The 15,076-nt window shown below is 42.4% G+C and overlaps 1 protein-coding gene across 4 annotated transcripts in view; it reads left to right on the top strand.

Moving 5' to 3' along the window:
* The window catches only part of arnt2 (aryl-hydrocarbon receptor nuclear translocator 2), a 364,666-nt gene that overhangs the window by 110,083 nt on the left and 239,507 nt on the right, over window positions 1–15,076 (top strand). For all 4 annotated transcript variants that reach the window (XM_059952585.1, XM_059952584.1, XM_059952587.1 and 1 more), the window contains one exon: window positions 10,400–10,502. In XM_059952585.1, coding sequence (XP_059808568.1) covers window positions 10,400–10,502 — 103 coding nt within the window. The remainder of the gene's footprint in view (window positions 1–10,399; window positions 10,503–15,076) is intronic.

The raw sequence follows: 15,076 nt of genomic DNA, 5'->3' as shown, positions 1-15,076 counted from the left end.
AGCAACGGTCTCCCTGCGGCACGCCACTCACCACTGATTGCCAAACAGAATAACACTCATGTATCCCAGCTCTTTGCTTTCTATTAGTTAACCAATCCTCTATCCATGCTAATACATCATCCCCCACTCTGTGCATCCTTATCTTATGGATAAGTCTTATGCGGCACCTTATCGAACGCATTCTGGAAATAGTAAATAACATCCATCTGTTCCCCACTATCCTCAAAGAACTCCAGTAAGTTTGTCAGTCAGGATCTGCCTTTGCTGAATCCATGCTGCATCTGCCTGATGGATCCATTTCTTTCCAGATGCCTCACTATTTCTTCTTTAATGAGAGCTTCAACCATTTTCCCAACTGTAGATAATAAACTACCTGGCCTATAGTTATTTAACTTTTGCCTGCATCCTTTTTTGAACAATGGTGTGACATTTGCCAGAAATCTGCCGGAACCTGCCCAGAGCCTAGAGAATTTTGGTAAATTATCACCAAAGCCTCTACTCTAACTTCTGCCATTTCTTTCAGTACCTTGGGATGCACTCCATCAGGACTGGGGGCCTTAACCTATCTTCAGGCCCATCTGTTTGCTCAGCATTACCTCTTTAGTGATAGCTATTGTATCAGGGTCCTCACCTCCTATTGCATCCATATCATCTCTCTTCGGCATGTTAGACATGTCCTCCACCATGAAGACAGACACAGAATAGTCATTCAAAGCCTCGGCCATTTCCTCATTACCCAATATCAATTCCCCCTTCTCGTCCTCCAAGGGACCTATATTCACTTTAACCATCCTTTTCCGCTTTATATAATTATAAGAACTTTTACTATCCATTTTTATATGTTGTGCTGGTTTATTTTCATAATCTGTCTTCCCTTTCTTTATTGCTCAGTGACTCTTTGTTGCTTTCTAAAGTTTTCCCAATCTTCCAGTTTCCCACTATACTTGGCAACTTTGTACGCACAAGCTTTTAGTTTGATGCCTTCTTTAATTTCCTTAGTTATCCAAGGCTGGCTCTCCCCACACTTACTTTCCTTGCTTTTAACTAGAATATACCTTTGTTGAGCACCATGAAAAATTTCTTTGACAGTCTTCCACTTTTCCTCAACTGTCCCACTATATTGCCTGTGTTCCCAGTCTACACTAGCCAGTTCCTTCCAAATCCCATTGTAGTCTCCATTGTTTATACAAAATACACTGGTTTTAGATCGAACTCTTGTATCCTCCATTTTTACAAGAAACTCAGTTATATTGTAATCACTCTTTCCAAGAGGATCCCTAACTACAAGGTCACTAACTTTACTTGTCTCATTCCCTTGTAGGTTCAGTAATGTGCTGTTCAAGAAAGCTATCACAAATGCTTTCTATGAAGTCCTCCTCAAGACTGCCTCGACCAACTTGATTCATCTAATCTATGTGCAAGTTAAAGTCCCCCATGATAACTGCTGTTCTGTGGCGACCCACTTTCTGCGTAGGCGAACCGGCTCACAAATAGCCAGCGCGCGGGGGGAGACTTTGGTAATGCACCTCTGATGTCATTTCTGCCCAGAGAGGGCGGGCACTAGGGATTAAATGCCAGCGCCGCGAAGTTTGAATAAACTAGTCTCGAAATGACTTACCGACTGCTTGTCATATCTAGCTCTATATGTAGTACATCACTACAGTTCCATTCTTTCATGCCTCAGATATTTCTGTTTAATGCCTGTGCCAATGTAATGTTATTATTCGGTAGCCGTTAGACAACTCCCACCAGAGATTTTTTTCTCTTTACTATTCCTAATCTCTACCCAGATGGATTCAATATTCTGCTTCTTAGATCTTGTATCATCTCTCACTGTCGTCCTGATCTCATCTTTAATTAAGAGTGCTACCCCACTTCCCTTACCTTCCTGCCTATCCTTTCGTATAACCAGATGTCTTAGGATATTTAATTCCCAATCCTCTCCACTTTGCAACCATCTTTCTGTAATGGCCACTAAAACATACCCATTTGTACTGACTTGTGCCTCAAGTTCACTGACCTTGTTTTGAATACTATGGGCATTCAGATAAAGCGCCCTTACACTTACTGTTCTTTTAAAATCTTGTAATCTTTTTCTCTTTTGCACGACTTCACTCTTTTTTCTTTTTTATCTTTTGATTTTACTTTATCTTTATCCACAGTTTTTTACTTTATCCATAATTTTCCAATCTGTTGAACCCACTCCCCTACAATTTATCCACAGCTCCAGGTAAACAATTCACTAGGATACAGGTCCCATCACGGTTCAGTTGCAGTCCATGCCATTGGAACAGCCCCCTCCTTCCCCAATACTGATGCCAATTTCTCATGCATTCAGACCCACTTCTCTTACACCAATCCTTGAGCCATCTATTTAACTCTCTAATTTTCTTGCCCTTATGCTAATTTGCAGGTAGCACAGATAGTAATCCAGAGATTACCACCTTTTTGGTTCTGCTTTTTAATTCAGTCCCCAGCTGCTCAAATTCCCTCAGTGGTACCTCTTTTTTCATTCTGTCTATGTCAGTGGTATTCACATGGACCACCACAATTGGATCTTTTCCCTCCCACTGCAAATTCCTCTGCAGGTCAGATAAGATGTTTCAAACTTGGGCAGCAGGCAGGCAACACAGCCTTCTGGATGCTCTATCCTCACGACAGAGAACTCTGTCTATTCTCCTGACTATACTATCCCCAATTACCACTATTTTTCTCTTCCACCCCCCCCCCCCCCCCCACCACCGACTGTCTCGCTGAACTATAGAGCCACAGTTAGGTTGCTCATCCTTCCTACCACCCCCACTCTCATCCACACAAGGAGCAAGAATCTCAGACCTGTTGGACAAGTTCAAGGGCTAAGGCTCCTCCAGCACTGTTGCTTGGATCCTACTATGCACCTCATTCGCAGTCACACCCTCTAGTCCCTGACAACAGACCAAATCTGAGGCAGCTAATCTAATGGGTGTGCCTGCCTCCTGAAACAGAGAATCCAGGTAACTCTCCCCCTCCCTGATGTGCCGCAGTGTTTGAAGCTCAGATTCCAGGAAATCAACTTTGATCCCGAGTTCCTCACGCAGCCAACACTTGCCGCAGATGTGATCACCAGGAACCACAGTGGGGTCCACCAGCTCCTACATCATGCAGCTACAGCACATCACCTGATCCTGCATTATCCCTACTTTATTTCATTAGCTGTAATTTAGTGACTTTTTATTCAACCACTACAAAAGCCTTACCTGCTATTCACCTGGGCCTCCTCGCCAAAGCTTCTTGAGTCAAAGCCTCAAGTTCCCACTCCTACACTGGTCCACTCACATAATGGCTGCTTTGCTATGACCCTGCTAATGAATTGCGAATCGATTGATTGGCTGCTAATGCGCCAAACCCTGCAAAATGCTGCATTTTTTTTAAACTCTTCTCCCTGACCTGTGCGAAGCTTTCTCTATGCAAATTGATTGGTCCGCCACTAATGCGCCAAGCCCTGCGAAATGTTCTTTTTTAAAAACTCTTCTCCACGACCTGTGCGAAATGCTGTCTCTCTGCAAACCGATTGGTCCGCCACTAATGCCCTGAGTCTTTAATATCAGGAAAAGAGAAGACTGATAATTGACTTGATGAAATTGGTTGATAATATTATGAATCCCTCAAATATGCATGATCATCAAGTAGTCATTTACACAAATCCCAATTTTTATCTCCCCATATTCTCAGATTTCTCAACCTACCGATGAAGATCATGCCTAATGTACCACTGTGTAATTCATGCTGCTCCACTTCTCCTGTTTTCCATATTGATAATAAATTTCCTGTATTATTCCATTTCTTTTGATTCCACATCAAAAGTTCAATGTCAATTTTCACAAAGGCATAAGCACTGCTTAGGTTTAACATATTTTTCATGTTCTTGCTCAAAACTGCTAAGGATTTCTTTGCAGTAAATTTCATGCTTTCACACAATGATCTGTGATTTTATTTTGCTGGGTTTTCATGCTTAATGACAAAACAAAGATAGAAAGTATGGGTTTGGACAAGGGAAAAGCTGCATATTTTTTTCAAAATGTTTGCAATGTCATGGAGCCAGTTCGAGGTTATTTATCACCAAAGCTAGATGTGTATTTTTTTTGTGACTAGTATAGCTTAGAGTGATAAATGTAATCCACTCTAAATGTAAAATGTAAGCTGGTATTATATCAGGTCCAAAAGTACGTTGTCGTGATACCTCCCAACTTGTGGATTAAGCTATAATCTATTCAAGGATTCAAAGTACATATATTACCAAAGAATGTATATATTATACAACCTTGAGTTTTGTTTGCTTACAGGCAACCAGAAAGCAAGAAACCTGAAAGCACCCAATTAAAAAAAGCATGAACACTCGATGCACAGAGAAAGGGGGGGAGGAAACACGAATCATGCTAGCATCAGAAGTAAGCAACAACAATCAAACCAAAATGTGTCCTTAGATCTACACTCCGGAGCAGCCCAGAGTAGGCCCAGGCTTTGGTATCAGTCCATCATATCAGCAGGCATGGAGCACAGTAGCAGGGGGCAATCTTTATAGATACAGTGCCATGGAGAGAGGCATGAACATTGCAGGAGAGTGAGTGAAATTAGTTCTCGCCTCCTATCACAACACCCTGTCTTTCCAGTATATCATTTAAATGGTACAAACAGTGTTTCATACCTCACACTAGGATCACAACACTGAAAGACTCCGGGCCTAGACCATGTCACTTGGCAACTCGCTTTGGGCCCAGATCTCTCTGCATAGCTTGAAGCCACTCTCAATTTTTCTCAGTGGCTCAGTGCCCAGAGCCATCCAGCCTCACACTCAGGGCAGTTGTATGGAGTTACTCCATTTGTGTCGATTCTGCAATGTAATAGCATGGTTCATCCCTCAAATTCGCTTCGCTTCTGCTTGCCACGTCATTGTATGCAGAGATAACTTACTACAATTTACTTCAGAAAAGGTGTTACTAGTAATGCTTTTAGTCGAATTCCTTGCCTTTTGAACGACTAGTGAGCATGCATTCAGTAGTGCAATCTTAAACTGGAAGTATTAGCTGTAAATAAATTCTGTATTCCTCTTGCTACTCCTCATGCCTGTAATTGTAAACTGGAGAAGTTTGTATTTCTCATTTGTGTCAAATATTTTCATCTACTAAAATGTGTGGGGTTATGGTGCAAAGAATCCCTTGACCTTCATTAAAGTCTACAAATTCTTTGAGTTTCTTTGGGCTTTCCAACATTTATTGGAGTTGGAATTGTCTTGTTAAGGTTGATCATGTGAGTCCAGAAGATCTGTTTCACATCAGTGGCAAATGAACTTGCAAGGTCCTGTCAGATAAAGGCTTGGTAACCTTCATGGGACAAACTGCTCGCCATCTGCCTCGCTTTCCTCCTCCCCCTCCTCCTTACCCTCCTCCTCTTTCTTGTCCTTGTCCTCCTCCTCCAAGTACTTCTCCACCTATTCTTCGTCCTCCTCCATCTACTCATCCTCCTCTGTGTCGTCCTCCTGTTTGCCCTAGTCCTCCTCGCCCTCCTCCTCCTTGTCCACATCGACCTCCCCACCCTCTTCCTCGCCCTGCTCCACCTCCTCGCCTTCCTCCTCGTCTTCCTCTTTTCCCTCCTCCTCCTCTTCCTTGTCCTTGACCTCCTCCCCCCTCACACCCTCCTCCTCATTCTCCCCCCCCCACCCCGCATCCCCAATAAATTGGACTCTAGAAACATGGATAGGAAAGAGATTTCATTAAACAGTGGGAATGTGAGGTTCTTTTTTTGGACTACAGGGAATTGTTCAGCAATCTACATCACTCTAGGACCATCGATTTTCTGAATATACATTAATAACCTGGGGATGTAGGGCAGTGTGTTCAAATTTGCTGATGTTTCAAAACTTGAGAGTGCAGTGAAATATTTGATGGGTAGCATTAAACAGGGGAAAAAGAGAGACTGATGGAATAGGATATTCCTTTTAGAAACATGAGGAATGACAATACAAGCTAGTGGGAATATTGCAGAGCAATTCAGATGAAATGTGCATGAATTGATGACGTGCATGGCAGCTGAGAAAGTAATTAAAAAACATATATGATCCTTGGCTTTATTAACAATCAAAGTAGGTGCACGGATGTTATACTGAATTTTGAAAAGGACTGATTCAGTTATAAATGGAGTATTGTGCCCAGTTGTGGACTGGACAGAAGAGGGTGCAAAAGAGACAAACTGGTGTAATTTCAGGAACAGGGGATGTCAACCACGTAAATAGACAGGAGTATCTGGTGTTGTACTGCTTGTGGAAAAGGATGTTGTGCACAAATCTAATGGTGGTATTTAAAATCATGAAGTGTGAAGGTAGAGAGAGAATCTGTTTCCATTAGAAAAATGGATCATTGATCAGAGTACATAGAATGAAGGCAAAGGAGTCAAATTGCAATTTTTGCAAAATCTTTCCTTACCATGAGTGGTTAGGATTAGTAGTGAAGACAGATTTAGTGATGGCATTAAAAAAGAACTTGAAAGGAAACAAACTTGGGCATAAAGTGTTGGAAATACTCAACAAGTCAGACCACACATGGAGGAAGAGATGGAGTTAATATTCAAGTTCAAGTTCTTTTATTGTCATCTGATTGTACATATTACAACCAAATAGAACAATGTTTCTGTGGACCACAGTGCCCCATAAAACATATACCAACCACAACACATAAACCAAAATATTAACATAAATAAATTAGTAAAATATAATTCAAAATGCATGTAGTGCACAGCACAGGTAAACAATGCAGTAAACAGCTTGCTGTCTTAGTGAAAGGACCTCAATGGCGGCAGGATATTCGTTAGTCTCACAGCCTGTGGGTAAAATCTGTAATCCAGTCTGGCATTCCTTGTCCTTCTTGATGGTAGTGAGTTAAAGAGATTGTGGGTAGTAGGGATCCTCAACAATGCTTTGGGCCCTTTGTCTACAACATTCCTGGTAAATGTCACAAATGGGGGGAGGGAGTCCCTAGTGATCCTCTTGATGGTTTTTACTATCCTCTTGTATCTTGTGTCTAATGCTTTGCAGTTTCTATACCAGACAGATCACTCAGTGTTGTTCCTGTAGAAAGTTATTAGAATGGGGCCAGTGAGTCTTGCATGCCTCAGTTTTCTCAGAAAGTGTAGTTGCTGCTGTACCTTCTTGACTTGTGAGGAGGTGTTATGCGCACAGCAAGGAACTTTGTACTCTTCACTCTTTCCATGGCATGGAGAGTGGTCGACCTGCACCTTCCAGAAGTCCACAGTCATCTCTTTTGTCTTGGCCACGTTAAGACTCAGGTTGTTGTTCTTGCACCAGTTGACAAGTCTCTCTAGCTCCTCTCTATAAGCAGATTCAGTGTTGTTGCTGATGAGGCCAATCACTCTAGTATCATCAGCAAATTTCATGATTTGCTTGATTTGGATTTGGCAGTGCGGTGGTGAGTCAGCAGCATGAACAGCAGTGGGCTGAGCTCACATCCTTAGGGGGCACCAGTGCCCAGCACGATGGATCTTGGGATGTTGCTGCCAACTCAGATGAAATGGGGTCTTTCTGTCAAGAAGTCCAAGATCTAGTTACAAAGAGGGGTGTTGAGCCAATGAGTTCAGCTTACCCACTAGTCTCTGAGGGACGATCATGGTAAACACCAAGCTGAACGACATCTTTGTGTGTGAGACATTGTGTACCATGTGGCTCAGGACAGAATGGAGGACTGAGGCTATGACATCTTCAGTGCATCAGTTTCAGCAGCAGATGAACCGGAAATGGTCCAATGTAGCAACGTGATACTTCATAGAATTTATTACCATTACTCAAAGCACTTCATGATTAGTGCCACCAAGTGCAATTGTTAGGCCAGTTACTGTTGTTCTCTTGAACAAGACAGCTGGCGGCTGTCTTGAAGCCTGTAGGAAGAGTAAACTGTTTCAAAGAGATGTTAGATATATCTGTTAAGACCTCTGTTAGCCAGGCTGCACAATCCTTATGCACCTGACCAGGGATATTGTCTGGTTCCATATCTTTGTGTGGGTTTACCCTGGCTAGGGTCCCCACAGGTTGGCTGCAGCCAGAGAAGGCACCTGTTCCTCAGGGAGAGAATAGGGCTTTCCTTGATGTCATATCATTCAATGCATCATGTATAGGAGGCATCCAGCCTATCAGGAAGAGAGGCGCTACTGTCGTTGATGAGTAGGGTGGTCTTGTAATGGATTATGATTTGTATACTTTGCCACATGTCCCTGGTGCCACAAAGGTGTCTGAATTTTCTGTGTGTACTCACACTTTGCCTTCCTGATGGCACTGGAGATCATAGCTCTTGCTGTCCTTAGAGTTGTCTTGACCCCCGATTTGTAGGCAGTGACCTGATCCCTAAGCAGTGCACAAACTTCTGGAGTTAGCCATGGTTTCTGGTTTGCCCTGGCAGTGTAATGTTTAATCATTGCGCTTTCCTGTGTAGACAGTGACTGACCCTGCATATTCATTATTGTTGATTGTAGGTAGCCACCTCCTTGAAAGTGCTTCGGTCCATGTTTTCCAAGCAGTCTTGCAGTGCTGAGGTTGGACCTTCTGGCCAGGTCCTTATCTCCTGTAAACTTGTTTGACTCATTTAACTAGTAGTCTTTATGCAGAGTTAGCAAAATGGATATGTGCTCTGAATATCTGAGGGAGGACAGGGACAGCCTGGTAGCCTCCACGAACATTAGTATAAACCAGGTCTAATATATTCATTCCTCTGGTTGTGAAGTTGACATGCTGGTAGAACTTTGACAGGACTGTTTATAAGTTGGCACGATTGAAGTCACCACCACCAATGAAGACTTCATCAGAGTGATTGGCTTCAAGGTTGCAGATGGTACAGTGGAGCCTTGCAGCCCTTCCTCAGCACTAACATGGGGTGGGGGGTGGGGGGTGGTGGGGTGATGTAAACAGCAATAATCACAATGACACTGAACTCCCTTGGTAAGTAGAAGGGGCTGCACATCATTATTGGTGAGCAGTGGGCCATTCGCACACCATTGATGAAGACACACAGACCTCCTCTGTGGGTCTTGCCCTGAGGCTGCAGCGTTTCTCCCCACCCGAAAGAAGATTAGGCCTTATAACTGGATGACTCTGTCATTTTTCTGTCAGGGCAAGTGTGCAGCAGACCCTCATCTCCCACTGGCTCAGATGCAGTCACATATTCTATCTTATTTTCTAATGATCTGACATTAGCAAGTAGAATTGTCAGGAGTGTGGGTTTGCAGGGATTGCTTTAAGTCTCGCTTGAATACCGGTTTGCTTACCTTGCTTCTGCGTTCTTGTGCACTACTTCTGACAGCCACTTCCCCAAGTCGTCGCAGTAGACCACACCGCAGAGCTAGGACCTGCTCCTCACGTTTGTTTGTTGTTCTGCTTGCTAATGAGGTAGACTTACAGATTTTTGTGTTCTTTATGATCAGCAGTGTTTTTCGGTCATAGAAAAGATGAACAGGACAAGAAATTTTACCATTGATTGGAACTGGAGAGGCTGCTGTGACTATGATTGAAATCATAAGATTTCAGTTTTCAACTTGTTTTCATATTAGATTTCCAGCATCTGCAGTTTTCTTTTGGTCTTCACATACTGTTGGGCTTTGGCAGGAGGATGGGGGTGTGGAACTAGTTGGATTGCTGATATAGACAGCTGCAATGAAGTGGGCTCCTTTTGTGCAGTAACTTAACTGTGAGTCTTTTATTCTAAGTTGAATAGCAGTTTAGGAGTTTAAATTAAAATATTAAATAAATCTTGAGTATCAGTAACATTGACCATGACACACAGGATGGCTGTAAAAATTCATTTGGTTTTCTTAATGAAGAAAGGTGTTACTGCCTTACATTGTTCTCTGAAATGGCAAACTCATAAATTGAGTTCACAAATTCACTGAAATTCACATCATGATCTTGCCTGTAAAGCTTGCATCATGTGAATGAATAAGTAAGTAAACTTGAGGGTGGGGGGGGATGGGAATGGAGATGTAAAGCAGCAAAGTTTGAGTCAAGTGGTGTATGAGTGGGACTAACACCTGGAGCTAAAAAAAAAATGAAGGCTATTATTTGAGATTGCTGAACACAGTGTTCTATCAATAATAATGTAAAGGCTCCACCCAATTAGCTTCAGACTAATTTTGAACCTTATTTTACCACTTGACCATCTTGCTTTTTTTTGATAAAATCGTTTTGAAACCTCTTGGGACATGTGACTACATTGGTGCTTCTACATTGGATGCAATCTACTGTTGTTGTATCATTGGTGAATCTGCACTATGTGTTGTCGTATTTCAGCACATAATCTAGGATTCCAAAATTAATAATTCCAGAAGCAATTTTCCATAATCCATTTTGTTTCGTTTCTAAACCTAGGTCGTATTCTGGATCTCAAGACTGGCACAGTTAAAAAGGAAGGGCAGCAGTCTTCCATGAGAATGTGTATGGGATCCAGACGTTCCTTTATTTGTAGAATGAGGTAAGGACAATGTTGAAAGTAAATGAACGAAGCTTTCCTTTCACCACCTGATGACTTGGCAGAACAATAAAGGCTGTTGTCATTAGTAGTCTTCTCAATATGAAAAGTTCAATTGCAAAGTTTTATAGATTTTATATATAGATTCAAAATGTATGATATAAGAGCTTAAAATTTTTCATTCAGAAACAAAAATCTGCTGATACTGGAAATCAGAAAATGAAACAGAACATAATAGAAATAGCTCAATAGGTCAGGCAGCATCTGTGGACAATGCAGTGAACATCTCCAATGTGAGGCAGCCTAACCATCTACCCTTAATGGCATTTCCATCCTTGAGTCACCCACAGTCATCATTTTGGGGTCACCGTTGATCAGAAACTAAATTAGATTATATACAGTGGCTACAAGACCAGTTGAGGGTCTGGTTGTAAGTGTCTCTACTCTGATACCAGAAAGCCTTACCATCATCTACAAGGCCTCGTAAATCAGAATCAGGTTTAATATCACTGGCATATGTCAAGAAATTTGTTGATTTATGGCAGCAGTACATTGTAATGCATAATAATAAAAATAGAATAAGATATATTTTAAAAATTAGACAAAAAGAGAGCAAAAAACAGAAAAAAATAGTGAAGTAGTGTTCATGGGTTCATTGTCTATTCATAAATCTGATGGCAGAGGGTATGAAGTGTTGAGTGTGTGTCTTCAGACTCATGTACCGCCTCCTTGAAGATAGCAATGAGAAGAGCACGTGATGGGGCTTCTTAACAATGGATGCTGTCTTTTTGAGGCATTGTCTTTCTGCTTGCTAGTGAGGTAGTCTTTTAAGTGTTCTTTATGATCAGACTATGATGGAGCTGGCTGAGTTCACAACTTTCTGCAGCTTTTCCAATCCTGTGCAGTAGGCACCCCCTTACCAGATGGTGATGTTCTCCAGTTAGAATGTTCTCCTCAGTACATCTGTAGAAATGTGCAAGAATATTTGGTGACATACCATGTCTCCTCTAATTCCTAATGAAATATAGTGGTTATTATCTCATCTTTGTAATTGCATCAATACACAAAAATACAACTGCAGATGCTGTGGATCAAAGAATACATACACAACGTTGGAAGAACTCAACAGGTCAGGCAGCATCCGTGAGAAAAGAGTAGCCAACGTTTTGGGCTGAGATGTTTCCTGATTCAGGCCGAGAACGTTTCCACGTTCAGTGAGTTGGCCACACCACAGGTAAAGGCTACATAGGCAGAAAGGGAAAGGGTGGCTACTAGACAGCGTAGCAGTAGGCAGGTAGTGCAGGAGTCCCCTGAGGTCATCTCCCTCCTAAACAGATATACTGTTTTGGATACTGTTGGGGGAGATGTCTCATCAGGGGAAGGCAGCAGCAGCCAAGTTCATTGCAGCATGGGTGGCTCTGCGGCACAGGAGGGAAGGAAAAGGAGTGGGAGAGCTATAGTGATAGAGGATTCGATTGTAAGGGGAATAGATAGGCGTTTCTGCAGCTGCAAACAAGACTCCAGGATGGTATGTTGCCTCCCTGGTGCAAGGGTCAAGGATGTCTCTGAGCGGCTGCAGGATATTCTGGAATGGGAGGGAGAACAGCCAGCCAGTGGTCGTGGTGCACATAGGTACCAACGATATAGGTAAAAAATGGGATGAGGTCCTACAATGTGAATTTAGGGAGTTAGGAGATAAACTAAAAAGTAGGACCACAAAGGTAATAATCTGTGGATTATTACCAGTGCTACGTGCTAGTCAGAGTAGAAATAGGAGGATATTTCAGCTGAATACATGGCTTGAAAAATGGTGCAAGGGGGAGGGATTCAAATTTCTAGGGCATTGGAACCAGTTCTGGGGGAGGTGGGACCGGTATAAACAGGATGGTCTGCACCTGGGCTGGACTGGAACCAATATCCTTGGGGGAGCGTTTGCTACTGATGTTCAGGAGGCTTTAAACTAATGTGGCAGGGGGATGGCAACAAGTGCAGAGAGACAGAGGGGTGTAAAATGAGGGTAGAAGCAAAAAGTAGTAAGGTGAAAAGTAAAAGTGGCAGGCAGGCAAATCCAGGGCAAAAAGCAAAAAGGGCCACTTTTCAACATAATTGTATAAGGGCTAAGAGTGTTGTAAAAACAAGCCTGAAGGCTTCGTGTGTCAATGTGAGGAGCATTCGTAACAAGGTGGATGAATTGAATGTGCAGATAGTTATTAGTGAATATGATATAGTTGGGATCACAGAGACATGTCTCCAAGATGACCAAGGATGGGAGCTCAACATCCAGGGATATTCAATGTTCAGGAGGGATAGACAGGAAAGAAAAGAAGGTGGGGTAGCATTGCTGGTTAGAGAGGAGATTAACGCAATAGAAAGGAAGGACATTAGTTTGGAAGATGTGGAATCGATATGGTTAGAACTGCATAACACTTAAGGGGAAGAAAACGCTGGTGGGAGTTGTGTACAGGCCACCTAATAGTGGTAGTGAGGTTGGGGATGGCATTAAACAGGAAATCAGAAATGGGTGCAAAAAAGAAACAGTACTTATAATGGGTGACTTCAATCTACATATAGATTGGGTGAACCAAATTGGTAAGGGTGCTGAGGAAGAGGATTCCTTGGAATGTATGCAGGATGGTTTTCTGAACCAATATGTCCAGAAACCAACTAGAGAGCAGGCCATTGTAGATTGGGTATTGAGCAATGAGGAAGGGTTAGTTAGCAATCTTGTCATGCGAGGCCCCTTGGGTAAGAGTGACCATAATATGGTGGAATTCTTCATTAAGATGGAGAGTGACATAGTTAATTCAGAAACAAAGTTTCTGAACTTAAAGAAGGGTAACTTTGAAGGTATGAGATGTGAATTAGCTAAGATAGACTGGCAAATGATACTTAAAGGGTTAATGGTGGATATGCAATGGCAAACATTTAAAGATCGCATGGATGAACTACAACAATTGTTCATCCCAGTTTGGCAAAAGAATAAACCAGGGAAGGTAGTGCACCCATGGCTGACAAGGGAAATTAGGGATAGTATCAAGTCCAAAGAAGAAACATATAAATTAGCAAAAAAAAAAGCGGCACACCTGAGGTCTGGGAGAAATTCAGAGACCAGCAGAGGAAGACAAAGGGCTTAATTAGGAAAGGGAAAAAAGATTATGAGAGAAAGCTGGCAGGGAACATAAACACCATCTGTAAAAGCTTTTATAGATACGTGAAAAAAAAAGATTGGTCAAGACAAATGTAGGTCCTTTACAGTCAGAAACAGGTGAATTGGTCATAGGGAACAAAGACATGGCAGACCAATTGAATAACTACTTTGGTTCTGTCTTCACTAAGGAGGACATAAATAATCATCCGGAAATAGTAAGGGACCGAGGGTCTAGTGAGATGGAGGAACTGAGGGAAATACATGTTAGTAGGGAAGTGGTGTTAGGTAAATTGAAGGGATTAAAGGCAGATATATACCCAGGGCCAGATGGTCTGCATCCCAGGGTGCTTAAGGAAGTAGCCCAAGAAATAGTGGATGCATTAGTGATAATTTTTCAAAACTCCTTAGATTCTGAATTAATTCCTGAGGATTGGAGGGTGGCTAATGTAACCCCACTTTTTAAAAAAGGAGGGAGAGAGAAACCGGGGAATTATAGACCGGTTAGTCTGACGTCGATGGTGAGGAAAATGCTAGAGTCGGTTATCAAAGATGTGATAACAGCACATTTGGAAAGAGGTGAAATCATTGGACAAAGTCAGCATGGATTTGTGAAAGGAAAATCATGTCTGATGAATCTTATAGAATTTTTTTGAAGATGTAACTAGTAGAGTGGATAGGGGAGAGCCAGTGGATGTGGTATATTTAGATTTTCAAAAAGCTTTTGACAAGGTCCCACACAGGAGATTAGTGTGCAAACTTAAAGCACACGATATTGGGGGTATGGCATTGATGTGGATAGAGAATTGGTTGGCAGACAGGAAGCAAAGAGTGGGAGTAAATGGGACCTTTTCAGAATGGCAGGCAGTGACCAGTGGGGTACCGCAAGGCTCAGTGCTGGGGCCCCAGTTGTTTACAATATATATTAATGATTTAGTCGAGGGAATTAAATGCAGCATCTCCAAGTTTGCGGATGACACGAAGCTGGGTGGTGGTGTTAGCTGTGAGGAGGATGCTAAGAGGATGCAGGGTGACTTGGGTAGGTTAGGTGAGTGGGCAAATTCATGGCAGATGCAGTTTAATGTGGATAAATGTGAGGTTATCCACTTTGGTTGCAAGAACAGGAAAACAGATTATTATCAGAATGGTGGCCAGTTAGGATTAGGGGAGGTGCAATGAGACCTGGGTGTCATTGTACACCAGTCGTTGAAGGTGGGCATGCAGGTACAGCAGGCGGTGAAAAAAGCAAATGGTATGTTGGCATTCATAGCAAAAGGATTTGAGTACAGGAGCAGGGAGGTTCTACTGCAGTTGTACGAGGCCTTGGTGAGACCGCACCTAGAATATTTGTGCAGTTTTGGTCCCCTAATCTGAGGAAAGACATTCTTGCCATAGAGGAAGTACAGAGAAGGTTCACCAGATTGATTCCTGG

Source organism: Hypanus sabinus, chromosome 28 (genome assembly GCF_030144855.1).
Source record: "Hypanus sabinus isolate sHypSab1 chromosome 28, sHypSab1.hap1, whole genome shotgun sequence".
Taxonomy (NCBI): domain Eukaryota; kingdom Metazoa; phylum Chordata; class Chondrichthyes; order Myliobatiformes; family Dasyatidae; genus Hypanus; species Hypanus sabinus.
This window is presented reverse-complemented; position numbering and strand designations above follow the sequence as displayed.